At 51.6% G+C, this 26,388-nt stretch overlaps 2 protein-coding genes across 2 annotated transcripts in view; one reads left to right on the top strand and one right to left on the bottom strand.

The window, feature by feature from the left end:
* PLXNC1 (plexin C1) overlaps positions 1-26,388 on the top strand; it is a 168,114-nt gene that overhangs the window by 130,790 nt on the left and 10,936 nt on the right. The window contains exons 22-23 of the mRNA XM_081083729.1: positions 14,907-15,084; positions 17,202-17,305. Of these exons, the coding sequence (XP_080939855.1) occupies positions 14,907-15,084; positions 17,202-17,305 (282 nt within the window). The remainder of the gene's footprint in view (positions 1-14,906; positions 15,085-17,201; positions 17,306-26,388) is intronic.
* The window catches only part of CEP83 (centrosomal protein 83), a 155,049-nt gene continuing 145,738 nt past the window's right edge, over positions 17,078-26,388 (bottom strand). The window contains exons 18-20 of the mRNA XM_081083733.1: positions 19,578-19,658; positions 17,371-17,548; positions 17,078-17,260 (exon numbers count right to left, since the gene is read on the bottom strand). The gene's annotated coding sequence lies outside the window, so the exon portion shown is untranslated. The remainder of the gene's footprint in view (positions 17,261-17,370; positions 17,549-19,577; positions 19,659-26,388) is intronic.

Raw genomic sequence — 26,388 nt, 5'->3', positions numbered from 1 at the left:
AGCGCCCTGTCACAGGAATGGGGCCCTGAGCGCCCTGTCACAGGAATGGGGCCCTGAGCGCGCTGTCACAGGGGTGGGGCCCTGAGCTCGCTGTCACAGGAATGGGGCCCTGAGCGCGCTGTCACAGGAATGGGGCCCTGAGCGCGCTGTCACAGGAATGGGGCCCTGAGCGCGCTGTCACAGGGGTGGGGCCCTGAGCGCCCTGTCACAGGAATGGGGCCCTGAGCGCCCTGTCACAGGGATGGGGCCCTGAGCGCCCTGTCACAGGAATGGGGCCCTGAGCGCCCTGTCACAGGAATGGGGCCCTGAGCGCGCTGTCACAGGAATGGGGCCCTGAGCGCCCTGTCACAGGGATGGGGCCCTGAGCGCCCTGTCACAGGAATGGGGCCCTGAGCGCGCTGTCACAGGGGTGGGGCCCTGAGCTCGCTGTCACAGGGATGGGGCCCTGAGCGCCCTCTCACAGGGATGGGGCCCTGAGCGCCCTGTCACAGGAATGGGGCCCTGAGCGCGCTGTCACAGGAATGGGGCCCTGAGCGCCCTGTCACAGGAATGGGGCCCTGAGCTCCCTGTCACAGGAATGGGGCCCTGAGCGCGCTGTCACAGGGGTGGGGCCCTGAGCTCCCTGTTACAGGGATAGGGCCCTGAGCTCCCTGTCACAGGGATGGGGCCCTGAGCTCGCTGTCACAGGGATGGGGCCCTGAGCTTGCTGTCACAGGGATGGGGCCCTGAGCTCCCTGTCACAGGGATGGGGCCCTGAGCTCGCTGTCACAGGGATGGATGGGGCCCTGAGCGCGCTGTCACAGGGATGGGGCCCTGAGCTCCCTGTCACAGGGATGGGGCCCTGAGCTCGCTGTCACAGGGATGGGGCCCTGAGCGCGCTGTCACAGGGGTGGGGCCCTGAGCGCGCTGTCACAGGGATGGGGCCCTGAGCGCGCTGTCACAGGGATGGGGCCCTGAGCTCGCTGTCACAGGAATGGGGACCTGAGTGTGCTGTCACAGAAATGGGGCCCTGAGCGCGCTGTCACAGGGGTGGGGCCCTGAGCGCGCTGTCACAGGGATGCACGCCAAGCAGGTCGCCTGGAACTTCGGGACAGCAAGCGAAGACTTGAGGAGTTGAGTTCCAGGAAAGTGTGCCACAGGGGAGAAATGAGGAAGAGATGAGGAAAGCCAGTAACTCGTGGCAAGTGTGCTGAATTAGCAAGCCAAGGTTGACTTGTAATCAAAGTTAGGCTAGAAAGTGTCTTTTGAACTCTTATGCCCAGTCAGTGAGCCTGCCAGTGGCTGCCGCGGAGAGATGGCATCTTCCCAGCCTGGCAGCGGCGCTCCATACACACCATCGCGGCTCTGCGAGCGGGTCTTTAAGATTATTAGAAGTTCTTGAAAAAGCACAGACACATGCCTGCAGAAATCTTAATGCCTTGACTATGATTTATTTATTTTATTTATTTTTTTAAAAATACATTTTATTGATTTTTTTACAGAGAGGAAGGAAGAGGGATAGTTAGAAACATGGATCAGCTGCCTCCTGCACACCTCCCACTGGGGATGTGCCCGCAACCAAGGTACATGCCCTTGACCGGAATCAAACCTGGGACCTTTCAGTCCGCAGGATGACGCTCTATCCACTGAGCCAAACCGGTTAGGGCTTGACTATGATTTATTCAAGGTTGATAGCAGCCCACAGCAGTCCGTCTTACCCCCCCCCCCCCTCGTTGTTTCCGTGTTGGGGATAATCAAGTTTAATAAAATACTTCACATATAGCGGGGCTCTAGCCACCTCTAGCAGGAACTCCTCATCGCCTTCCTTCCTTTACCTCGGTGCTGTCCCCATCCTCCTCAGCTCCCGATGTTCCATTTAGTTTGTCCTTCCAGAAGATTCATTATCCCTGTAATTAACCCACTGTCCCGATTAAGTCATTCCCTCTTACTTCAATTGCATCCCATTGTTCATTAAGTCCTGATGTTTGCACTCCAGCAACCTTGTTTTTAATACTCCTAGCATTTGTGGGGAAACAGTGAAGTTAATTAACAGTCCTTGAGCTTTTTTTCCCTTTTTCTCTCCACCGTAGTGCAAATCATTTCCATTATGACTTGCGATAATACTGAAACCATTACTAACTTCATAGTTACTGTTCTGAGCTTCCTGATCAAGGAAGTGAAACCATTTTCTGTAATCATTTTAGGTAAGTCATTCCCTAGTTGATGGCAAGCAGTGGAAAATGAGAAATTAACGTTAAATGAGTGCCTTAAGCGACTTCCCCCTTCATACTCTTCTCACGCCCATAATCATGGAACTAGAAAATACTTAGTTACCTAAATACAAAGTATTTAATTTTCTTCTTTATGGCTCAAATTTGACTCTACTATCTCATTGTTAAGGGTCCTTATTTATAGGTGTGCCCCTTAGAGAATGGTAACTTTTATAGAAAATTGTGGTGGAGATAATAGGCATTTTTTAAATTTGTCTTTTCCTGCATTGTCAGCGTCAGCATTCCATTTGAAGTTACTATTACCTAGAGCAGCAGGGGTCAGCAAACAACAGCCTATGTGCCAAACATGGCCCTGCTGCTTGTGGTTATAAGTAAAGTTTTATTGGAACGCAGCCCTGTCCATTCATTTACTATTGTCTATGGCTGTCCCTGTACAAATGCAGAGTTGAGTAGATGTAACAGAGACCATAAAGGCTGCAAAATCTTAAATATTTACTATCTGGCCTTTTACAGAAAGTTTGCCAGCCCTGATCTAGAGCTTGATGTAATAAAGAAAAAGAGCTAGAATCTGCCCTCCCACCAACCCAAGTGCCTGGCCTCTTTCCTCTCCTCTGGGGACACAGCATAGAGCTGCCCTGCCACTCTCCATTAGTCTGAAACTCAAACTTTGCCAAAAGCCAAACACTGAAAACTCATATTAAACCTAAAATGCTGAAATCAATCATTTGAGGCGAAATCAGACAGCTTCTCCTGTGATTCCAGCATGAACAAGTGTGAGCAAATGCTAGCAAGTACAGGAAATTTTGTGTGAAAACTGAAATTTGACGAAGTCTCACCACTAACTTAAATTTTTTTCTTCAAAATGGAAAAGGCCTTCCTCCCCCATTCTGTGAGGCCAAGCACCTTGATCCAGGAAGCTTGAGGTTTTCCATCTTTGGTGGGACAGGAAAAGGAGTGGGGTGGGGAGGTCTGCAGGCAAGAGCAGCAATGCAGGGCCAACTGGCCGGGTTGTCCCAGGGCTGCCGGCTCCAGCTTGAGAAAAACTTCAGGTCAGAAGCTTCTCTTGGATTCACACTTTTAACTCAGAACTCACGCTGCTTTTGCTGCACATCTGAAAGTAACTCTCTCTCTCTCTCTCTCTCTCTCTCTCTCTCTCTCTCTCTCTTTCAGTCTGGTATAAAAACCAGATGTTCCTTGTGACCTTTAGTTGGCTCTGAAATGACACTAGAAATATATTTTATAAGTTTTGTTTAATGAAAGTAATTATTGGCCTAAGACCTTTTATGATAAAGTTGCTGGTTTGTAACAAATTGTTTTAAAATTACTTCCTAGGCATTATAAGGTATTTCAGGAAGGATGAAGCAACATCCCTGCCCTTCTTAGCTAGGAATATGGTTGAATGTGCCGTGCCAGCACAGCCAAGGGTTTGGTGAGCCTGAGGGGGGGGGGGGTGGGGGGAGAGGGTTGAAGGATTAAAGAAAAGACAGACAAAGAGAATATAGCTGGGGCTCAGTGGATCGCTTGTGCCTGGCTGAGGCCACAGAGAAGGATCCAGACGGCAAGCTGAGGCTTTATTTTATAGTCAGAGAAAAACAAGGTAGTGGTCAACATAGTTACAATGTTCTTGTGAGTTTCACTTGTTTTGGCAGCACTTGCTGCATCTCCCACAGCCCATTAGCTACCTAGGAAGGATCTAGGGCAGGGGTGGGCAAACTTTTTGACTCGAGGGCCACAATGGGTTCTTAAACTGGACCGGAGGGCTGGAACAAAAGCATGGATGGAGTGTTTGTGTGAACTAATATAAATTCAAAGTAAACATCATTACATAAAAGGGTACGGTCTTTTTTTTTTAGTTTTATTCATTTCAAACGGGCCGGATCCGGCCCACGGGCCGTAGTTTGCCCACGGCTGCTCTAGGGGGCGTCATAAGGTCAAGCTTAATTATGCTAAGAGGGCTCTTCCCTCTAAGCTGGGACTTGTTTGTGGCTCTGCCACAGGTCAGTCCAAGGCTTAACCCTATAGCCGCTCCCTACAGTTGAGGAGTAAATGAAGTAGCTGGATCACCCTTTCTCCCAAAAGTGTGGGGAAAGTGTGTGAAAAATGCCTCTTCCCCTGCTTCTAATTCCTCCTCCAGCCACCTGCAGCCTTCTTTTTCCACCTCAGTATCTGAAGCCCCCATGTTGTGTGAAGGCTGCTGGGTAAAGCTGCTGGTGAGCCAGGAAGGGGGTTGTATGACCAGGTGCTGTGTGGTTAGTGCAGAAGAGGTGAGGTTTGGAATCTGACCTTCTTGGGTGTGAGTCTGGGCTCAGCCACTTTACTCACTGGTGGTGTGACCTTGGGCAAGTCACTCAACTTCTCTGAACCTATTTCCTCATCTATAAACAGGTGGTCAGAAAACCCAACCTTGTACATTTGCTATATCCTATCTAATAATAGACGAACATTTTAATTGACGATACCTCCACTACGCTTCCCATTGGATAATCAGCAGGATATGCAAATTAGCTGCCAACAAAGATGGCAGCCAGTAGCCATGCAGCTGAAGTGAATATGAGGCTTGCTTGCTCCAGTGATGGAGGAAGCCAAGGTTCCCCACCTGCCCCAGCCCAGCTCTGAGCTCCGGAAGCAACAATGTTTCAATTATAGAAGCTAAACAAACCCCAGATACCTGCTTTCAGCCAGCCGGGGCCTCTGAGCTTAGAGCGCCAGTGATGGCAACAGAGTTTCAATTATAGAAGCTAAACAAACCCAGATACCTGCTTTCAGCCAGCAATGGCCTCAGAGCTGGAGCCGGCTCTCAGCTCCAGTGACAGCTATAGAAGGTAAATAAATCCCAGAATTAAAAAAAAGAAGAAAAAAAAAGAGGCTGGGAGCTTCAGTCGCCCGCCAGCCAGAAAACGGCCCACAGCCCCTCACCCAGACTGGCCAGGCACCCCAGTGGGGACCCCCACCCTGAAGGGGGTGTGACCAGCTGCAGACAGCCATCAGTCCCTCACCCAGGCTGGCCAAGCACCCAAGCGGGACCCCAACCCTGATTCGGGACACGCTTCAGAGCAAACCAGCCGGTCCCCACCTGTGCACCAGGCCTCTATCCTATATAGTAAAAGGGTAATATGCAAACTGACCCTAACAGTAGAAAGACTGGGAATGACTGGTCACTATGACACACACTGACCACCATGGGGCAGACAATCAATGCAGGAGATGCCCCCTGGTGGTCAGTGCGCTCCCACAGGGGAGAGCTCTGCTCAGCCACAAGCCAGGCTGATGGCTGCCAGTACAGTGGTGGTGGTGGGAACCTCTCCTGCCTCAGCAGCGCTAAGGATGTCTGACTGCAGCTTAGGTCTGCTCCCCGCTGGCAAATGGACATCCCCTGAGGGCTGCCGGGCTGCCAGAGGGATGTCTGATTGCCATTTTAGGCCCAATTTCCCAGGGAGCAGGCCTAAGCCAGCAAATTGTCACCCCCGAGGGGTCCCAGACTGCGAGAGGGCACAGGCTGGGCTGAGGGATCCCCTACCCCCGAGTGCACAAATTTTTGTGCACCGGGCCTCTAGTCAGAAAATAATGTGTGTAAGATGTCTAGCTGTGCCGCCCAGCACAGTGTAGGTGCTTCTCCTATATAATAAAAGTGTACTATGCAAATCGACCAAACAGCGGAACGACCAGTGGGCGGGGGCAGGGCCAGCGAGCAGGCAGCGCCAGGCCAGCCAAGGCATGTGCCAGCAGGCAGAGGGAGGAAACGGTGATGGGGGAGGGCAGCGACCAGCAGCAGTGGAAGGGTGATGGGGGCGGGGCTGGCACCATCCCCTGATCACCCATCTGGTAACCTCCCACAGAGGGAGGCCAGGCAGCAGCGGCGGGGTGATGGGTGTGGTGCCATCCCCTGGTTGGCTGGACTGGTTGCCTCCCACAGAGCAGGCCTAAGCTATCAGTAGAACATCTCCTGAGGACTCCTGGACTGTGAGAGGGCTCAGGCTAGGCTGAGGGAGCCCCCCTCCAGTGCATGAATTTTCATGCACCGGGCCTCTAGTTATCCTATATAATAAAGCAGGAATATGCAAATTGACCATCACTCCACCACAAAGATGGTGGCGCCCACAGCGGAGGCAGAGGTTTCCGTAACACAAGATGGCTGCACCCACAATGGAGGCCGAGTTCCCATAACGAGCCTTAACAAACAATCAGCAGGGACCTGAGTTTCTGCCCCCCCACCCCCCGTGGAGCTTGACAGGGGACCTTAGGCTGTGCCCCACTACCCAGCAGGGCCTGACGGGGGACCTCAGGCCACGCCCCCCACCTTGGCACCAGGCCAGGGGACCTCAGGCCGCGCCCCCTGCCCCAGTGCCAGGCCGGGAACCTCAGGCTGCGCCCCTTGCCTGGTGGGGCTTGATGGGGGACCTAAAGGTGCACCCCCCACCCCAGTGCTGGGCTGGAGGACCTCAGGCTGCTTCCCCCACACCTGCGCCAGGCCGGGGGACCTCAGGCTGCACCCCCCACCCTGGCACCAGGCCAGAGAACCTCAGGCCATGCCCCCCACCCAGCAGGACTTGATGGGGGACCTCAGGCCACACCCCCCACCTAGCAGGGCTTGACAGGGGACTGGAGGTTGTGCCCCCCCTCCTGGCGGGGCTTGACAGGGACCTCAAGACGCATCCCCCTACCCAGCAGGGCTTGACAGGGGATCTCAGGCCGTGTCCCCCACCCAGCGGGGCTTGACAAGGTGGGGCCAGCCAGGTCTGGATCTAGCCCAATGCGGGGATCGGCCAGGTCTGGGTCTCGCGCGATTTTGAGGTGCATGTGGGTGGGAGGGGACTTGACTCTGGGTCCCACGGTGCGCCCCAGACTCTGACAGGAGGAAGATTTTCACATACATTTTACTAATTTTCTTTCATCTCTGACACTTCTATTATAAAGAAAGGGCAAATAGCAATATTAAAATATTTCCTCTAATCCCCTTTTAATGTGCATGAATTTCATGCACCAGGCCACTAGTTTATGATAGTTTTTCTTATGTGAGCTTTTTGTCTTGTTAACTCTTAAGGTCTGCTAAGCAGAAAGTATCCCCATATCATTCTTTCTGGTTGGTTATTTATTGATGACTAGAGGCCCAGTGCATGAGATTCGTGCACTCAGGGGGGTCCCTCAGCCTGGCTTGCACTCTCTCGCAGTCTGGGGGAGTGGGCCTAAGCCAGCAGTCGCACATCCTTAGCACTGCCGCGGAGGTGAGAGAGGCTCCCACCATTGCCACTGTGCTCATCAGCATGAGCCTGTCTTCTGGCTGAGTGATGTTCACTCCTGCATTGAGCATCTGCCCCCTGGTGGTCAGTGCACATCATAGTAACTGGTCGTTTCACTGTTCAGTCAATTTGCACATTAGCCTTTTATTATATAGGACTAGAGACCTGGTGCACAAAAATTTGTGCACTTGGGGGGGTCCCTCAGCCCGGCCTGTGCCCTCTTGCAGTCTGGAACCCCTCGGGGGATGTCCACCTGCTGGCTTAGGCCCGCTCCCTGGGGGATCGGGCCAAAGCTGGCAGTCAGACATCCCTCTGGCAGCCTGGGAGCCCTCGGGGCATGCCCACTTGCCAGCGGGGAGCAGACCTAAGCTGCAGTCAGACATCCTTAGTGCTGCTGAGGAGGCGGGAGAGACTCCCACCACCACCGCCATGCTGGCAGCCGTCAGCCTGGCTTGCGGCTGAGCAGAGTTTCCCCTGTGGGAGCGCACAGACCACCAGGGGGCAGCTCCTGCATTAAGCATCTGCCCCATGGTGGTCAGTGTGTGTCATAGTAACCAGTCATTCCCAGTGGTTCTGCTGTTAGGGTCAATTTGCATATTACCTTTTTATTATATAGGATAGAGGCCTGGTGCATGGGTGGGGGCTGGCTGGTTTTCCCTGAAGGGTGTCCCGGATTAGGGTGGGAGTCCCGCTTGGGTGCCTGGCCATCCTGGGTGGGGGGCTGAGGGCTGTTTTCAGGCTGGCCACACCCTCTTCAGGCTGGGGGTCCCCAGTGGGGTGCCTGGCCAGCCTGGGTGAGGGGCTGATGGCTGTTTGCAGGCTGGCCAAGCCCCCCAGCAGGGACCCTCACCCCATGGTTGTGTGGCCAGCCTGGGTGGGGGGCTGAGGGCTGTTTTCAGGCTGGCCACACCCCCTTCAGGGTGGGGGTCCCTACTGGGGTGCCTGGCCAGCCTGGATGAGGGGCTGAGGGCCATTTCCAGGCTGGCCACGCCCCTCCAGCTACCCAAGCTCTCAGCCTCTCTTTTCTTTTTCCTTTTTTTTCTGGGATTGATTTATCTTCTATAACTGAAACTTTGTAACCTTGAGCGGAGCTGAAGGCCAGCCAGGGCAGGCAGGAAGCTTGGCTTCCTCCATCACTGGGGGCAACCCAAGCCTCCTGCTTGCTCCAGCTCCGTGGGCGCCGCCATCTTAGTTGGGTTAATTTGCATACTCGCTCCTGATTGGCTGGTGGGGGTAACTTAGGGGCATGGCTTGAACCTAGCAGAGGGATGGTTAATTTGCATGTTTCTCTTTTATTATATAGGTTGGGGGATGCAGCAAGTTGGTTAGCTGAATCCATTGTAATTAAAAGCTTATGTTACTATTCAAAATGTTACCTGTAACTCCTGTATCTGGGCATTTACAACCCAGGACAGACAATATCCCGCTGGGCAGATGTGAACAGGAGACCACAATATAAACTTGAGCAACTACCACCTAAAGGGGCTGGTTTGTGACATGGTACAAAAGGGCCCTTACAGTCTGGTCTTTCTCTGGGTTCTGGGTCAAGCGTCTTCCAAATAGCCTTACCCTTGTAATAATCCTTCTTTGCAAGAGGCATGTTCCTGAATCCATTAGGATGTGGTTCTGCTTCAAGAAATGGAGACCCAAGATACCTGTGGCTTCAGTAGTGGAGAAGTTTATTTCTCTCCCACATGAAGCTCTGGGGCGAGCAGCCCAACACTGGTGGGCGCCTCTACTCTGGGACACCCTCTCAGTCCCAGGCTCCTTCTCTCTCATGTCCTCAGGTCACCTCATGGCCTAAGGTGTTCGCTCACCCCCCAGCCTCCTTCTACATTCCAGCCAGCAGGACGTAACCTGGACTATAGAAAGGGGGACAGGTGGTCACAGCTGTCTTTTAAGACAGTTTCCAGAGACTTCCACAGAGCATACCCACTTCATCTCGTTGGCCAGACTTCACCACATCATTGGGAAAGCTCATCTTTATTCTGGGCAAACATGAGCTCCATGAAAATGCCTATGGGTGCGTCTGGTTGAGCGGGTTCATGCCAAGCCAAGGTGCGGAGGCAGAGCCTCCCCTGCCAAGCGGTCATGCCCCCCCTGCCTGCTCTGAGGCACTTACCAAAGACCTCAGGCAGGTTGGGACTGTGCTTAGATGTTAATTGCCTTATGGACCTTCTGGCTTCCACGTTAAGAGCATGGGCACATCCTAGTTATGACATCACCAGCTGTGCAGTCTTGAACACATTTCTAAACTTCTCTGTGCCCCAGTATCTTCAACCATTAGGTTGATAATAGTGCCCACTTCATTGAGCTCTTGTGAGGATTAAATGAATTAGCAAAGCATTTAAGACAATTCCCAGTACATGGTAAGTGCTCAATAGTGCTGGCTATTATTATTAGAAACCTAAAACCTCATTAGAAGGAAGTGTTCTCTTCTTCACCTTTTGTTTCTATACTAGTAAATAGTACAAGGATTCTCTCTCAGATAGCAGGTGGTGGTTTTGGAAATACAAACAGGGCTCTTCAAGTCCTCCACCCTCTGTTCTACCAAAAGGAATTGAGATTCTTTAACTAGACTTCCTGACTGAGTAGCCTGCATGAAAGATTGAAGCTTGCTGCTCACCAGTTTAATTAGAATTGAAGCCAAGTATATCATTGGTTCAGAGGCTTCCTCATGTACTGCTGCTGTACATGCAGCTTCTTTCCAGATACAATTCAAATGTCTCTTCCTCCATGCAGCCTTCCCTGATTTCTCTCCCTTTGAAATCTCTCCTTTAAGCTAGAGGTAATATTTCTCTGAACCTCTGAAACTTCATCTATACCTACTGTTTCCTATCTGATATTAGAATTTGTTGTGTGTATCCCATCATAGTTCTACCAGTTTTCAAATATTACTCAGGCAAGCTCAATGCCAAGTTCTCCTTTGTACCTCATCTGCAATGCCCTGCATATAGTAGATGCAAAGTAGATGATTGTCAGTAAATGGGTTTATCTGCCACAGCATCAACAAGGCCGGCTCTGTCAGTTTGGGCGTCTTCAGCTGTAAGTAAGAGAAAATTTGACTAACGGTGCCTGAACTAGTAAGAGCATGGAATTTCATTCTAACGCAGGAAGTCTGGAGGTCAGTAGGCCCAAGGCTGGTCTATCCACTCAGCAGTGTCAGGCTCTGAGTCACCATTTTCATGTTCCTTTTAGGCCTTGCTTCCTAGCCACAAAATAGCGACCACAGCTCTAAGCACTGTTCTCCCCGTTTATTATGTCTCATTGGCCAGAACGGGTCACATGACTGATCTCCCATGAAGGAGAAGGCAGTTGCCACCGGTCTAACCTAGTCTGAGCCCAGTCTGTCGACACCTGGCCTTCCCAGCAGAGGAGGAGCGATGGCTGCTGATTGGACAACCAACCACATCTTTTGCCCAGGCTTTGCTGACACTTGCATGCCAACGAAACAGGGAGAGCTAGGGAAGTTTCTCTTACCCGAAGGCTAGCTTCTGGTAAGGAGACAGGTCTACATTTTAGAGCACTTTAGCCTTTCGTGGGTATTAAAAATTAATCACCATCCCATAGATTTGGACCATGCTCAGTTTACAAAACATTTTCATATTTTGAAAGACAGGATCACCAGGTGTCTAAGATCACAGAAATAGAGTGCCTGCTTCACCGTGCTCTTGGTGGGTGACCTTGTGCAATTTACTTAACCTCTCTGTGCCTCAGTTTCTCATCTGTAAAATGGGAATCATGATAGACTGTGTATCATAGGGTTGTTTCTGAGTTAATTTACATATATGAATACACGTCATTTACAATGGCGCTTGGCACAACGGAAGCACTCCTTAATTTGCTATTGTTAGTTGTTATTATTTATTTATTCGTTGCTTTCAGAGGAAGGGAGAGGGAGAGAGATAGAAACATCAGTGATGAGAATCATTGATCGGCTGCCTCTTGCACATCTCTCACTGGAGACTGAGCCTGAAACCCGGGCATGTGCCCTGACCAGGAATCGAACCATGACCTCCTGGTTCATAGGCCAGTGCTCACCCATTGAACTGTGCCGACCTGGCTACTTGTTCTTACTTAGGAATCTGATCACTCTTTGAAGGTCAGAACAAGGAGAATTGTAAGCTCAGAGTCATTAGGTGGCTGGCCCAGGTGCCTCAGCTGGAAGGAGCAGGCCGGGGGGAGGCTGCCTCTGTCAGGGCCTCAGCCCCCTGACTTTGCCCAATTCTTTGTGACCACTGACCAAGGGTGATTGAGCTGCACCTGGTGGCTGCATGTTGCTTCACAGGTGATGCTTTACTTCTCCACTAAAATGTGAATTAGACAATTCCCCGAGAACAAGGACTGCCTTAAGGTCCCTCCTACACCCAGCCCCTAGCAGGGAGGAGAGTAGAGTAAGGGAAGACTCCGTTCTGGATCTGGAAGGGGAGTAGAGACTTGGCCCTCAGGGCCGGGTTGAGTGAAGAGGCGGGGCCCACTCTGAGCCTGACTATACCCTACACGTTAGGAAACTGCTGTTGAATAGTAAGTGCTAACAGCATGAGAAATGAACACAAATCCATTTGTGTCTGAATGTACTCTCAGAATTCCCTGTGGACTCTGTACATTGTCATTTTCCGTATTTCCCCCATCCAGCTGTGGAGGCAGCGCAGGTTCACATTATTTTACATCCAGTTAAGATTTCTTTTCCTTTTGGTTATGTTTTTAAGAACATTTATTGCCTATAAAGCGGTGTTTTTGTTAAAGACAATAGTGCCCTTTAGGTAGTCACACAGTGTTATTTCACAAATACCCATAACACTGTTCAAGGGCTGGGCTTGCTGGAGCTCTGATGACAGGTGCTTTCTATTCTCCTTTATCTTTGGAAGCCTGTGAAATAGCTTCACCACCGCCACCCCCAGGGCGGAGCCCACGGGAGGGGAACACGGGGAGACGCCGGCAAGTCTGCGCAGACCTTAGCGGGCAGGACTCGCATGTACCCTGCCGCCCCCTCTGAACCCCCGGTTGTGCTGGGATCTAGCGTAGGACCTCACTCACAGCCTCAGCCAACACGGGGTCCCTGGGGGCTACAGGCAGAGGGAGGGCGAGGGAGGAGGCTGGTGGGAGGGGGGGCTGTCACTCAGTGGTTCATGGCATCAACTTCTGACTCTGCCACTTACGAGCTGTGTCCCTGGCACAAGTCACTCGGCCCCTCTGTGCCTCAGTTTCCTCGCTCTAAAATGAGGTTGAGGATTATACAACATCTTCCCCAGGATCTTACTATTTTAAAAAGAATGTCTTGAAATGCACTTGGCAGGTTGACTGGCTCCAGAGGCCTCAGTAATGTTGCCAAACAAGGGAGGGAGGGATCGGACTCTGGCCTGAAGTTTCACCATGTCAGTTCCTTCCAGACAGCCCGCCCGATAGCCAGCTGCCCTTCCGCCAGGCCCTCCCTGCCTGCTCGCCAGTCCAGTACTTTGGGCTTTGTGAGCAGAGAGGTGTTCCACATACCCTCCCAGGGGGTGAGTAGCCCAAACATAGATGTGCTCTGAGAGCCGGCAAGGGAGCAACTCCGGGCCAGGAGGAACTCACACAGGCCCGACTGAGCTCACCGCCAAACCTCAGAGCGCAGAGCCGCTGACTCAGTCCTGACTCCTGTGGTTAGCATAAGCGGACAGTTGCATAATTGGAAACAGGATTGTGGGGGCAAGATTTATAGGCAGTGACGAGAAGACACGCTCCTGAGAACCGCCCCAGAGTTCAGAAGCCCCTTGTCCATGTCCTTGGTCCGCAAGTCGTATCATCCCAAGCACCCCTGAGCCAGGCGTTGCTCGAGGTGCTGCCTGGTTAATTCAGCCCATCGTCGCAGGAACCCGGGAGGCGCTGCCCATTGTTATCCCCACGTTGCAGGTGACGAAACAGCTGCAGAGAGGTTACCAGCCGGTTAGGGTGGGACTGAACCCAGGAGGCTGACCCTAGAGCAGGTGTTCTGCCCGTTTTGCTTGCCGGCAGCATCCTCCTTCCTCCGACAGACACTGAGCTTGTGGTCAGAGTCCTGTGTGCGCAGCCACTCTCTGTTTCCAATGCCAATAGTAATAATTGCAGGAAGTTACATGAAATGACTGATCCCCGTTATTATTATCCTCCAGCAGCCCAGCCCTGTGTCAGGCCCTTGACATGCATTATCTCATTTAATCTTCATAACAACACTAGAAGGCAGGTACCATTAGTATACACACTTGGAAGTTGTTAACCCTAAAGACCCCATTCTCCACATCATTTGTGTTTTCATTTTTTTAAACATTTTCAGTAGTTCATCATTTCATATTCCCTCATCACAGCCAGGCTCAAAAATGTTAAATAAGTGTGCATTTCACACCCTATCCAGGTCTTTTGACCTCTTGATCACCAAGATGCCTTAGACTCAAAGCTGTATGCTATGCCAACTATATAATACTCTTAGCACATCCATGACTCAGCTTCCCCAATGATCTACAGTAAAAAAAACTTTGTTGTTTTTGATGTGTGCATTTGTTCTTAGAGTAAACCTGAAATTGCTCTTAAATTAGTTTTGAAACATTCCTGGCTTGATGTTTTCACACATTCACAAAGGCCTTCCTTCCCCCATTCGTCTGAGTCTTTTTTTTTTTTTTTAATATATTTCTATTGATCTCAGAGAGGAAGGGAGAGGGAGAGATAGAAACATCAGTGATGAGAGAGAATCATTGATTAACTGCCTTCTGCATGCCCCACACTGGGGATCGAGCCGCAACCCAGGCATGTGCCCTGACTGGGAATCGAACCGTGACCTCCTGGTTCATAGGTCAACGCTCAACCATTGAGCCGGGCAGTTCATCTGATTCTTGCTGCACTGGGAGAATGCTAACTGACAACACGTTAAGTAATGGCCCTGAAATGTAAAATAATTAATGCCCAGATAGTAGCACAGGGTGGGCGTCTCAGTGTTTTAATGAGGGCTCGGGAAACAGTCTGGAGGGGACGATGAGTGTTACCATAATTAATGCTGCATATTAAAAAGTGACCTCTTCCCCCTGGTCAGTACAGGGACCGCGTAACCTTTCCCGTCACCCGCAACCTCACTCCTGGGACTCTGTGGTTCTGCTAATAAAAAGATAATCACCAGTCTACCCTCATCTACTGTGGAAGCAAGTTTTTAAATTTATTTTTGAGGATGAAATTAGAAATCACCATTTTTAGAACATTTATGAGTATATATAGTTTACTCTCAGATATATTTATTCAGTACATGCTCTAAATGAGAGTTTTAACTTGCTGTTTTCCTTTTCATTATCCCTGAAAAGAATGGATTATGGGAAAAAGATTAAAGGATAATGCAGTGCAGTAGCTGCTAATGTGCCATCGGCGGTATTGGTCGGGCTCACCGAGTTCGTGTCTTGTAGGAGTGCCTTTCAGATTGCAATTACCTAATCGACTTGAAACCCTGTTTATGTTCTCGCAGGCATTAAACGTCGTCTTTGAAAAGATCCCGGAAAACGACAGTGCAGATGTCTGTCGGAATATTTCAGTGAATGTTCTTGATTGTGATACTATAGGCCAAGCCAAAGAAAAGATTTTCCAAGCATTCCTCAGCAAAAACGGCTCTCCTTATGGACTTCAGCTGAATGAGATTTGTCTTGGTAAGGCGACGCGGGAGCTGTTTTGTCCCAGACCCCTGATGAGCACCCCTGTTCCCTCCTCACTCCCTGCCCCCAGCATGGAAGCCTCCATCTGTGACGCTTATTTGGCCTGTTGCTCCTGGAGGGCACTTCTAGGGGCCCCGAGACTGCGATGCTCTTCGACAGCGTCCTGATTCTTCCTGGAATCGTAATCCCTCAGAGATGCTGGTGTTTTAAATATTAGGGTTGTAAATCAGATGCGTGAGATTGCTACCCTGAGACCGAATGGGTTCCCCCTGCATCAGGAAGTACCACAAGGTGTGAACCCTGTGCCCTCCCTCCGTCTTTCCTGTTGTGCCGCGTTTCCTGTTGGCATTTGATTTGTTTGTTTGGTACCGAGTGTCATTAGCAGGGGCTCAGACGCGGGGTGCTAGCTCCAGCGCGTGGAAAGGCCATCGTCCTCTCTGCTACTCCCATCCCGCACTGAGTGCCTCCTCCGCCCTCCCCAGCACCAGCAGCATCTGCTGTGCATTCACTGTCGGGCTCTATTGGTACACTGCAAAGGAGAGCATATGCGTGAGGGGGCTAGCAGGGCTCACTTCACTCAAATGTTCATCAACATTGTAAAGTTGAGCTTTACGCAGCCCTTGCGGGAGACTGTCATGGGATTTTATAGCAGATAATGGGATGGGGAAGAAGAGTAAAATCACAGCAGTGACAGACAGCCTAACAAGGTTCATCTCCCCGCCACGTGCAGTTGTGGCCGCGACTAAGCAAGCAATTAAAACCACCTCACCTCACCCTCCCAGTCAGACCTGCTAACAGGCCATTGAGAGAGGCCCGGGGACAGGGTGGGCAAATGTGAATGAAACGGGTAAACATGTAGCCACTGCGTGACCCGCCTGTAAAAGAAGCAGGGTCTCTAGACTCTAGAGGCACCTCCCCTCTGCTTCGCTCCCGTTGGCTGTCATGGGATGGACTCCTGGGCACTTGAAGACCTATTTAGCTCATTGGTTAGGTGCAGGGTCAAAGGGCAGGCCAGCCAGGAAACGGGACCAGGACCATCAGCTTCCTTGCCCTGAGCCTGCCTCTCACACATGGAGCCAGGTGGTGGTGGTCCTCCCACCGCTGCCGGCTCTGTGTCCGCCCAGTGCTCCTGGCTCCTGATGGGAAGGCAGGGAGCGGGACAAGCCAGCTGGAAGCTTCCGGAGTCGTCTGGTGGGCATAGGACTCGGTGCCAGCAGGCAGGCTCTGCGAGGCTGCTGATCTGCCACTGCTCCGGGGCTGGCCTCAGGACACTGAGCAGAGCCCGGGAGACCAGCCATTAGAGTGTATTGGAAGCAGCGAGGCTCAGACCCCAGGCAGACGCTCACACACTCAGATGCTCAAGGGCAGGAAGTATAGACACGGTGGGCCTGCCTGCCTGCCTAGGACAACAGGAAGTGGTGGGGCCTGTCCTAATGGGGAAAGAAAGCCCATCTAGGGGGCAGTGCCACTTAGCTGCCACCGATGGTGGGCCTGTATGGTCCGTGTTGCCAGAGGGTCCTGTCTTTTAAGAGAGAAAGCAGATTCCAAATTTTTATGTGCAACATCCCGGTCATTAAATGTTGGTGCTGAATTGACATTAAAATAATAAGGAAAACATGGTGCAGTTTCACAAAAAGAGAAAACACACATCCGTGGGCCACATTCTGACCCCAGGGCACAAGTTGGCAGCTCTGTGACGGTTGAGCCCTGACTTCTGGGACATTAGCCCGGCAGCACCCGCACCCAGGGGCCCACAGAAGGCGGTGCCTGCTGCGAGCGCAGACGCGTGGGTGAGCGTGCAGCACGGCTTTGGGAGTTTCCTGAGGAGCTAGTCCCTCTCAGGTGTCACTCTCTTCATTTGGCTTCGCTTCCAGGCGGAGCCCCAGAGGAACAGCCTCCGGGGAAAGTGGACTTAGAAGTCAAGCCTCAACACAAAACCGAAACAACGAAACTCAGGCTCCCGGCCTGGCCGATCCATCTGTAAACGTTCAAAGAAATATTTCCCACTTTATTCAGTTTGTAAATAATATTTGCAAAAGTGACAGGGCAGCACTTAAAATTTCCCAGTCGTCTTAAAAGCGCACAAAACTCTCTTTTTGGCTTTTCTCCAGAGCTTCAGGTGGGCACGCGGCAGAAAGAACTCCTGGACATCGACGGCTCCTCCGTGATCCTGGAAGACGGAATCACCAAGCTAAACACCATCGGCCACTACGAGGTAAGGAGGGCCCCTCGGCCCCTCCCTCATCGCCAAGCCCGACTGGATGGGGTCATCTTTGGTACCTTGTAAATTCTTCTTAAAAATCACAGGACTCCCAGCCACTTTCTGGAATAGTTTGGGGCAGTTTTCCTCAGTTGCTCATTTGGCGGAGCCCGTGGATTACTGCTCTCGTGGTCTACGGCTTCCTCTGGGTTCCCCTCTCCTAAGCTTTGACTTTCAGTGAGCCGATCGCTCTCCACCCTGCAGTTTAGGTGAAAAATGTCACCTTTATGAGATTCTCTGGCCTCTCAGCATGTTCCTCGGCAAAGCCCTAGAGGAGTCATTTAGCTTGACAAAGCCTCCCGCTCTCCAGGGTCCTCTCCAGGGTCCGTACAGACCGCGGGACCTTCGGTGTAGGGTCCTGTGTTCTGAAGAAGCTTTACGTGTCCTGTTTGTGACAGTCAGCGATACCTCCTTTGGGCCCTGACCCACATGCTGAGTGAGTGTCTATGTGGGTGAGGGGCACAGAACAAGAGAGAGGCAGGGAAGGTTCCTGAACACACACTGGGATACTGGGAGTCATTCAGCAACATTATCCAAATCTTTGTTGAATACCTACTATGTGCTAAGAGCCTGGGGTGCTTACATGAGGAACAGAGCCCAGGTCCCTGACCTCACAGGTCCTGCAGCCCTGGGGAGGGGTGGAGAAGGGGAGAGGACACAAGTAATGAGGCAGCACCTTATGTTGTAGTGCTGAGGCTTGGAGCTGGGAAGGAAGCTATGACTAAGCTGAGACCTGAACTTAACCAGCCCGGAGTGGGGTGCCAGCACATCTAGCAGGGATGGGAGAACATGCGTGTTCTTCCACAAAACTACTTTAGACTGGCTGAAACTTGAGGGGGGTCGGGGAGGTAATAATAGCCAACCTTTACGGAGCCCCTCCTCTGCGCCGCAGGCTCACCTTAGCATTTCTCCTTATTTCGCTCATTCAATCTTATAGCAGTTCCGTGAGCTGGTATTGTTATTAACCCACTTTACAGAAGGGTACAGTGAGGCTCAAAGACTTAGCAGTGGTTACAGTGGCAGAGTCAAGACTTTGACCCCGGGAGTTGGGCTCTCGGGTCTGAGGCTTAACCAGTTCACACAGCGGCCTCTCCAGGAGGTGAGGAGAGGTAGGCAGAGGTGAGGAGGGAGGTGCACGTCACGCAGGCCCAGCCAGCTTCTTCAGGGGCTGAATCTTACCCCAAGAGCAGTGGGGAGCCCCTGGAGAAGCTTAAGCAGGGAGAGTTGTGTTTCAGAAAAGGACTGGCTGTGCGTGGAGCGTGGATGTAAGGGATGCAAACCTGGATTTCAGGTGAGGGATGATGCTGACCGGAAATGACAGTGGCGCTGGGGATGGACACAGTGGGTGGATTCAGAGACGGCAGGAGGTGGACACAGCCGTGTGGTGGGAGAGAGACACAAGGGACGGACGGTCAGGATGGCCCTCGGGGATGGCAGGGCAGAGGCATGGATGTGGGGGCTCTTTCAGAGATGAAGAAGCCAGAGGAGCAGCTCCCAGGCCGCCTGGGGGGCCGGGGGTGCCTCCTTCCTTCCTGGCTGACGAGACGTGTCTGCCAGGAGGCCCTCCGCCCCGCCCGCTCCCTCAGGAGGAGCCGAGAGTGTTCGTTCCTCAAGCTCGGCTTCCGGACGACAGCCGGGAGCACGACCACCTCGTCAGGGCCGTGCTGAGTGGGTCTCACGCCCAGTTCGGAGCAGCTGCTGTGGGCGGCGGCAGCGGGTGCTGCCCCTGAGCCTCTGCGGGGGCACCCAGAGAGAGACCTGCGGGTTAGCCGCTGGCTCCTGTGCTGCCCTCCGGCAGCTCGGACCTTCCAACCTCCGAATCCACTTGTCCGGAGCTGGTCGTGGCCTTGGAGATTATAGAAACCCCAGGGAACTTTCTGGAAGTACGTGTCCCGTTGGTGGGCCACGCTGGAGCAGCACTGCCCCAGAGGGAGTCCAGGGGGAGAAGGACGCTGGCGCGGGTGGAAGAGCTTGGGGAGGAGCTCATTCGGGCTTCTGTGACGTTCAGGTGGCAGATCCCCAGCCATCTCCTCCTCCGCTCCTGTCTGGGTGGCCAGCCTGTCTCAGTGAGTTTGGGAGGAGCACAGCCCTCTCTCGCTGCTTTTGACTAATGTGCTTGCCTTGCTCAGCGGTGCGAGGAGAGGGGCACCCTGGCCAGGCTTCTTGGTGTCCCCTGGCAAGCTGGAGGCAGGGGGTGGGCCCCAGGGGAAGGTGTATGGCCACTCACCACCATTGAGGGAAGACAGGACTCGCCACTGGGCCCGGGAAAGGAGGATCCACCACAGCTGTCTGCAAGGCATGGGGAAGGCTGTCGGGAGAGAGAGAACATCAGTCTTTGCTGGAGACATCGGTCGTGCTAGACACCTATCTGCTTAGGGATGATAATGAAATTAATCTGGCCTGTAGTCACTTCCCGTCCAAATGATTTATTGGCCTCATACCCCAGCGTCACCACACGGTGGTAATAAATGACACGGTGAGGACACGGGGCTTAAAGGATTCTCCTTGTTTAAAACGCTAAGCCATAAGGCAAGAAACACCGCGCTTGAAGGAGCGGAGGCCATCGGCGGGAGCTCTATGCATGGTCCATCTCAAATGCCCTGTTTCCCAAAGATCGCTCAGAAAACAGCACCCGCCGCCACCCTCGGCACCGGAGCCTGTCCTTGGTTTAGCAGCACCCCGCAGGCCCAGAATTTGGAGCAATTTGCCAGGGCTGGCTGACGCCCTCTCGTTAAAGAAAAATTTCTCCTGAGCGAGCACTCGAATTTCCCTCCAAAGCAACAAGATGCTAATTATCACTCTTATTCATTTACTTAAGTGGCCTACTTTGAGTCTCACTGTAAGTGCTTGAAAGCAAAATACTGTATTTTCTTGAAAAAATGGTGTCTAACCCAGAGTTTTAGAGATTCAGAGTCACCTCCCTCAAATGAGCCCAAATTAGGCTTTAAAGTCCGTCGGTGAGGCTCCTGCCTGAGCACAGTCCCAGGCGGGGCCTGCGCTGCGCCGTCTGGCTCTGTCCCGGGGCAGGCAGGGTGCAGCTGGTCTCCTCTGAAGGACCTGCTGTCTGTCTGTTTGAAGAACAGGTTTCTACAGGGCACCTGAGGGCTCAGCCAAAATAGAGCCTCTCCTGGGCCAGGTGCTGGCAGCCTCCAGCGCCCTGTCACCTAGGGGGTGGCAGCCCGGCCGCCCTGGGCATCCGCACGATTGCTTTCCACAGCGATAACAGCGGCAGCTGTGCCCCCACCGTTCGCGTGCAGGAGCCCGATCCATGTTCACAACCACGGTCTGATGCAGGCGCGTTTATTACCCTCGGTTTCCATCAGATGAACACAGCGGAGGGCGATGCTGCTCCTGTCTCCTTCTGTCCTGTGCAGACGGTGTGGGAAAGACGACATCCTTACACACACACTGAGCCGGAGGCATCCTTCTCCCTGTAATTAAGTCCTCCGCGTGCTTCTGTTCCGGCCGTGGCGGTGTGTGGGGTGCGTGTTTCCTACGGAGGGACCACACCGTGTTTGGGAGCACGTGGAAGTGTGGGGGCTGGAGACGGCTCTCCCTCCGGGCCTTCTTCCCTTCCCCTGCACTCCCCCCAGCCCCCCACCCCAGGGTCCTTTTGCTGGACCAGCCACTGTGCCCACACCCTGCTGTGAAGTGCCATCGAGTGTGGAGGACAGAGTTATGTCCGGCAGGAAACCTTGTCTGCAGCTCGCACCCCTCATTCTGAGCTGTGAGGTTTTGAGGGGCAGCAAAGATGTTTAACCACCATGTCCTTGAAGAGTGTTCCTCACGACAGGTGAAGTGGTCACCGCTAATGCCAAAGCTGTCACGCAAATGACATTTAAAGCTCATAGGACTGCCCCACGGGTCTGCTGAGTCCTTGCGGTGAGGTGTGCCCTCTGGGCACTGAAGTGAAGGGTTGGACGATCTCTAACGGCTTCTTACAGCGTGCATGACACTCGATGTTTATTTAAGGAATGTGTGCAGCGCTGCTTGTACCCTGAGCACTGTTCCAGGCAGATACTCTCCTCAATCCCATGCTGAGGCACAGAGAGGCTCAGACACCTGGCTGCAGTCACACAGCTCTTCTCACGGATGCCCCAAGGCCGGAAGTGGTCTTCTCGGGCCAGAGGGGTCCCCTTGCTCAGAACCAGGCTTTCAGCCAAGCTTCCGCGCTGAGGCCGCCTGGCTGGAGAGCCGGGCCCGTTCAGGAGAGGCCCGGGTAGTTACCTTTCCTGATGTCAGTTCGTAAGGTAACCTCCCCAAACCTTCGATGAATCTCACGTCTGTGGGTTTATCGGAATGCTTCCTCATTTCTAATCCCACTTTAACATTGTTCCTTGAAGACACCATAGTTGCCTTCATCAGAAGGGAGGCCTCCTTCAGGCCCCCAGAGCTGACCAGGCCGGCCCCAAGGGCACGGAGCGCTCAGGGCCCCAGTCTCGGCACTGCCGGAGGCCACGCTGCCTCCCGGGGCGCAGCTCGGGGCCCAGCTCGGGGCCCAGCTCGTGTTCTCTCCAACAGTCCTCAGGGGGGTGGCCCCCTGGCCCGGGTGAATCCCAGGCACACAGAGGGAGTGTGTCCACGTGTTGAGAACCCTTTGGAGCCTGTCCAGGCTGCCAGACACTGTGTGTGTGGTTTGATGAGTCTGTTGAGAATGTTCTGATGAGCCCGCCACCCGCCATGAAGGACTGAGCAAGGTCACCCCTCTGGCCCTGAAAGAAAAAGATTCCTTTTTCATCTGCCTCCGGCCTTGGGGTGTCAGTGAGAAGAGCTAAGAAGGAAACGGGCGAGTGGTATTGACGCGTGGCTGCTGGGACGCTAGTGGAATAGAATTATTTTCACATGACACGGTTTTAGGAAGGAGAGCTACCAGCAAGGGCTTCCACATGGTGATTTATATTGATTATTGTGCTTTCAGGCTTGTTCTTTAAGGAAAATATTATAATATTTCAGACAACATTCAGAATTAAATATGAATATTTTTTATTCATAATTTTCCATAAAAATTTCTAGGCGGAAATTCCAGCTTTCCTCTTAGGCTAAACCATATGAAATGGTCAATATTGGACCATATTTACCTATAAAAATGTCAGTTTCATAAGGTTACATAAAGTTCAAGCTTATATTTCTAGAAAATCCATTTTATGGAATTATCTTCAACTTATGCCATAAAGGTAGTACTTTAGCGAACGAAATCTCACCTTCACTTGCAGATGGTTTGGAGGATACGTTAGTTTTCTGTTTATTTCAAGAGTCACCTTAAATTGTTGACGTGGGTCCCTTCTCCCAGTGCTGGGGGTGGAAACACTCACCCATCTCCGCAGCATCCGACGGGCAGCCCTCGTGGACGGCGGGCGCGTGGCCATGTGGTCACATCGAACCCGGGGCACCGCAGGACTGGGAGGGACTTAGTGTGAAGTTGCCGTGTGGACCGGTTCTGCTCTGAGCTGGAGGATTATTCCTCCTCAGACCCATCCAGCGGCGTTAATCTTCCTTTGATTCAATTTGGTTTTCACTCCTGAAGTAGGAGCCCAGAGGGTGCTCCTGCCTCACAGGGCGCGGGAGGATTAATGAGTCACTTTTAGGAAAGCCTTCGGAGCCCCTCAGATGGAACGAACAGCACAGACTTTTAACACTTTGGGTTCTGTGGCGCTTTTCAAAACGGCCTTTCTGTCCTCGACTAGGTGGCAGCTGACTTGCTCAAAGTGACCCTCCTTCCCACACCTTCCCGCTGGTGTTAAGTGTCACATGGGGGAGTGCCCCGCCCCGCCCGGAACAGCTGTGAAAGTTGGCAGCACACTCACTCACACACGTCCCTGCCCAAAACACACAAGCCGTCCACTCAGAAAGTGCTTTCACCCTTGCTCGCGGGAGGTACTTTCCCGAGCACAGCCTCCTGGGCACGGCACGCTGCTTCCGCGCTCTCGCCGCCGGCACGGGGCAGCAGTGGGCCGTGCCAGCGCCTGAGAAACCGGGTGAACTTCGGGCAGCGCTCCCTATCGCCGGCCATCGTGGCCTTCGTGATGATGGAGCGAGGGTGCTCGCTTCTGGCAAAGCGAAGCGTCTGACAGTAACAGTATTGGCTCAACCCTCCGCGGGATCCTCTTGGGATTCATTCTTTGACAGTTACCCAGAATGAATCACCAGCTTCCTTTTATTAAAAGGTATTTATTGGCTCTGAAACAGAGCACATCCGGGTCTTCATGCGGAGGAGCTTGTAACTATTTTCAAACCGTCTCCAAACTCAGTGCTGGAGGATCGCTAAGGGGTGCCTGCACACAGTTCACTTTAATTGCATCAAATGCGGAGGATAATTGAAAAATCGGCCAGAAAACAATGAAGGGCTCAAGGGGAAAGAAGACGTTTGGTAATAACAGCAGAGTCAAAGTTAAGCGTCCAGAATCCTCACTCAGACACGTCACAGAGGCCTGAGGCCCAGCAGCCCCTGCCCAGAGCCCGCCCCACAAGCGGTCGGGAGCACCAGCCACTGGGGCCGCTGGCCTAGCCTTAGCGGCTGGCGGGACACAGCTGGCTGGACAGCTGTGCTCTGGGGCCTCTCCAGGGCTGGCTCCCTCGGAGTTCCTGCCTCTGTGGGTGCAACCTGAAGATTAGGCCTTCATCCCCTGTGCTTGCTAAGCTGGGTTGTACATGCCGATAACCAACATGTAGCAGGCCGGACGAGAAATCCCAAGTTTCTACTTTTTTCCAAACTGGGGAAGGCCAGGTCCAAATTAGTATTAGAATCAAAGCAGCCTTGGAGCTTCAGGGCAGGGGGGACGCACTGAGCTAAGGATGCTCAGAAAGGACAGGGTTGATTCCCCTCCACAGTCCCCAGCTGAGGGTGAGGATTGCTGTGGCCCCATCTGCCTCTTCTGTTTTGTGGAGCAGCCCCTCCGCCCCTCTGAGCAGTTTGCTCCTCCCAAGGATGGAGGCCGCCTCTGCCTCTGAGCATCCAGGTCCCCGGGCCGGGTGGGAGGGGTACACTAGAAGCCATCAGGTGAGAGAGCTCCTCTTTATCTCCCAAACAGGCTGCACACAGCACTGCAATTGCGTGTGAATGGAGTAAAACCATTTGCTTGTCAAACGTGTACCTTTTAAATCTGCAGCAATTTTTTCCAACAGCTCTACTGAGATAACATTTATATACCATAAGGCTCACCTTTTTAAGGCGTACAATTCAATGGGTTTTGGTACATTTACAGAGTTGTATAATCATTACCACAATCTAATTTTAGAACATTTTCATCACCCCAAAAAGAAACCTTGAACTCGTTAGCAGGCACTCCTCATTCCTCCAACCCCTGCGTTAGGCAATTAGTAATCTACTTTCTGTCTATAGAAATTTGCCTATTCTGGATGCTTTGTATAAATGGGATTGCACCCCCATGGTCTTCTGTGACTGTCTCCTTGCACTTAGCATAATGTTTTTGAGATTCATTCATGTTGTAGCATGTGTCAGTACCCCTTTTCTTTTATTGTACGGCAATTTTTTTATAGTATATTCACACAATGGAATAATACACAGTGATTTTTAAAAAGGACAAACTGCTGGTAGCTGCAACAACTTGGGTAAACATCACAGACCTTAATATTGACCCTCAGAAGCTAGACACACAAATATATACTGAATGACTCCATTTATATGAAGTTCAAGAACAGATACAACTAATCAATAATGATGGAAGTCAGAAAAGGAAGGGATCTTTATTGCCTGGGAAGGGAAGTGGAGGTACTTCTCAGGGCCTTGAAATATAATTTTATATCTTGATGTGAGTACTGGTTACACAGGTATATACTTGAGTGAACATTCAATGGGCTGTATACTTTTATATTAGTGAATGTTAGGTACTTTTCTGTAAGTAAGAGTTAAATTAAAAATTTTTTTGTTTAAAAGTGCATGCAATTTTTATGGTTTTACAAGCTTCCTTTTAAAATAGGAGACACTTGCCCTAGCTGGTGCTCAGTGGTTAGAGCATTGGCCCCCAGACTCAAGGGTTGAGGGTTCCATTCCTGTCAAGGGCACATACCTTAGTTGCAGTCTGGATCCCTGCACCTTGGTCAGAGAGCTTGCGGGAGGCAACCAGTCAGTGTGTCTCTCTCACATCCATGTTTCTCTCACTGTCTCTCCCCTTCCCTTTCACTCTCTCTCAAAATCAATGGGAAAATATTCTCAGGTGAAGATTATCCAAAAGTATATAAAATGTGTGTGTGTGTATACAGGAATATACATATATATACATATATATAAAACTAGAGGCCCAATGCACAAAATTTGTGCAAGGGGCTTGGCCCTTGCAGCCCCGGCTGCCTTGTGGTCCTACAGCCCCGCCCCCCTGACCATTGGTCATTCCAGAAGGTCATTCTGGAAGGTCGTTCTGCCATCCAGTCTAATTAGCATATTAGCTCTTTATTATATAGAATGTGTGTGTGTGTGTATATATATGTATGTACATGTATATACATATATATATATAATGTGTGTGTGTATGTACAGTAGGTCCTCAGGTTACATCAGAGATCCGTTCCTATGGTGTAATGCAATTTTCGCCCTAAGTCGGAACCCACCTACATAAGCACCTATGTCACTTACATGGAGCACATACACAGCAATAACGAAGTGAAACAGTAAAAAAATTTAAAAGAAAGATAACAATTCTTGACCTTTACTTGTGGTAAATAAATAATAAAAAACATAAAGCACATATGTATATATGTCAAAATGATGGAACTTTTTTTTTTTATAAATAAATGGGAGATGGTGACGTAACCACAAAATGACGTACATCGAGTCCGACGTAACCCAAGGACTGTATATATATATATATATATATATATATATATATATATATATATGGTGTGTTTATGTGTGTGTGTGTGTGTGTGTGTATGTATGTATGATGACACCTGCATAAAAGAGAACAAATCATAAGTGCACTGCTAATGAGTTATCACTAGCTCCTCCCATAACTACCATTCAAGTCAGGAAATTGGACATTACTATCCCTCAGAAGCCCGGCCCTCCCAATCACCACCCCGCT

Source organism: Myotis nattereri (assembly GCF_964212035.1).
Source record: "Myotis nattereri genome assembly, chromosome: 2".
Lineage (NCBI taxonomy): Eukaryota > Metazoa > Chordata > Mammalia > Chiroptera > Vespertilionidae > Myotis > Myotis nattereri.
This window is presented reverse-complemented; position numbering and strand designations above follow the sequence as displayed.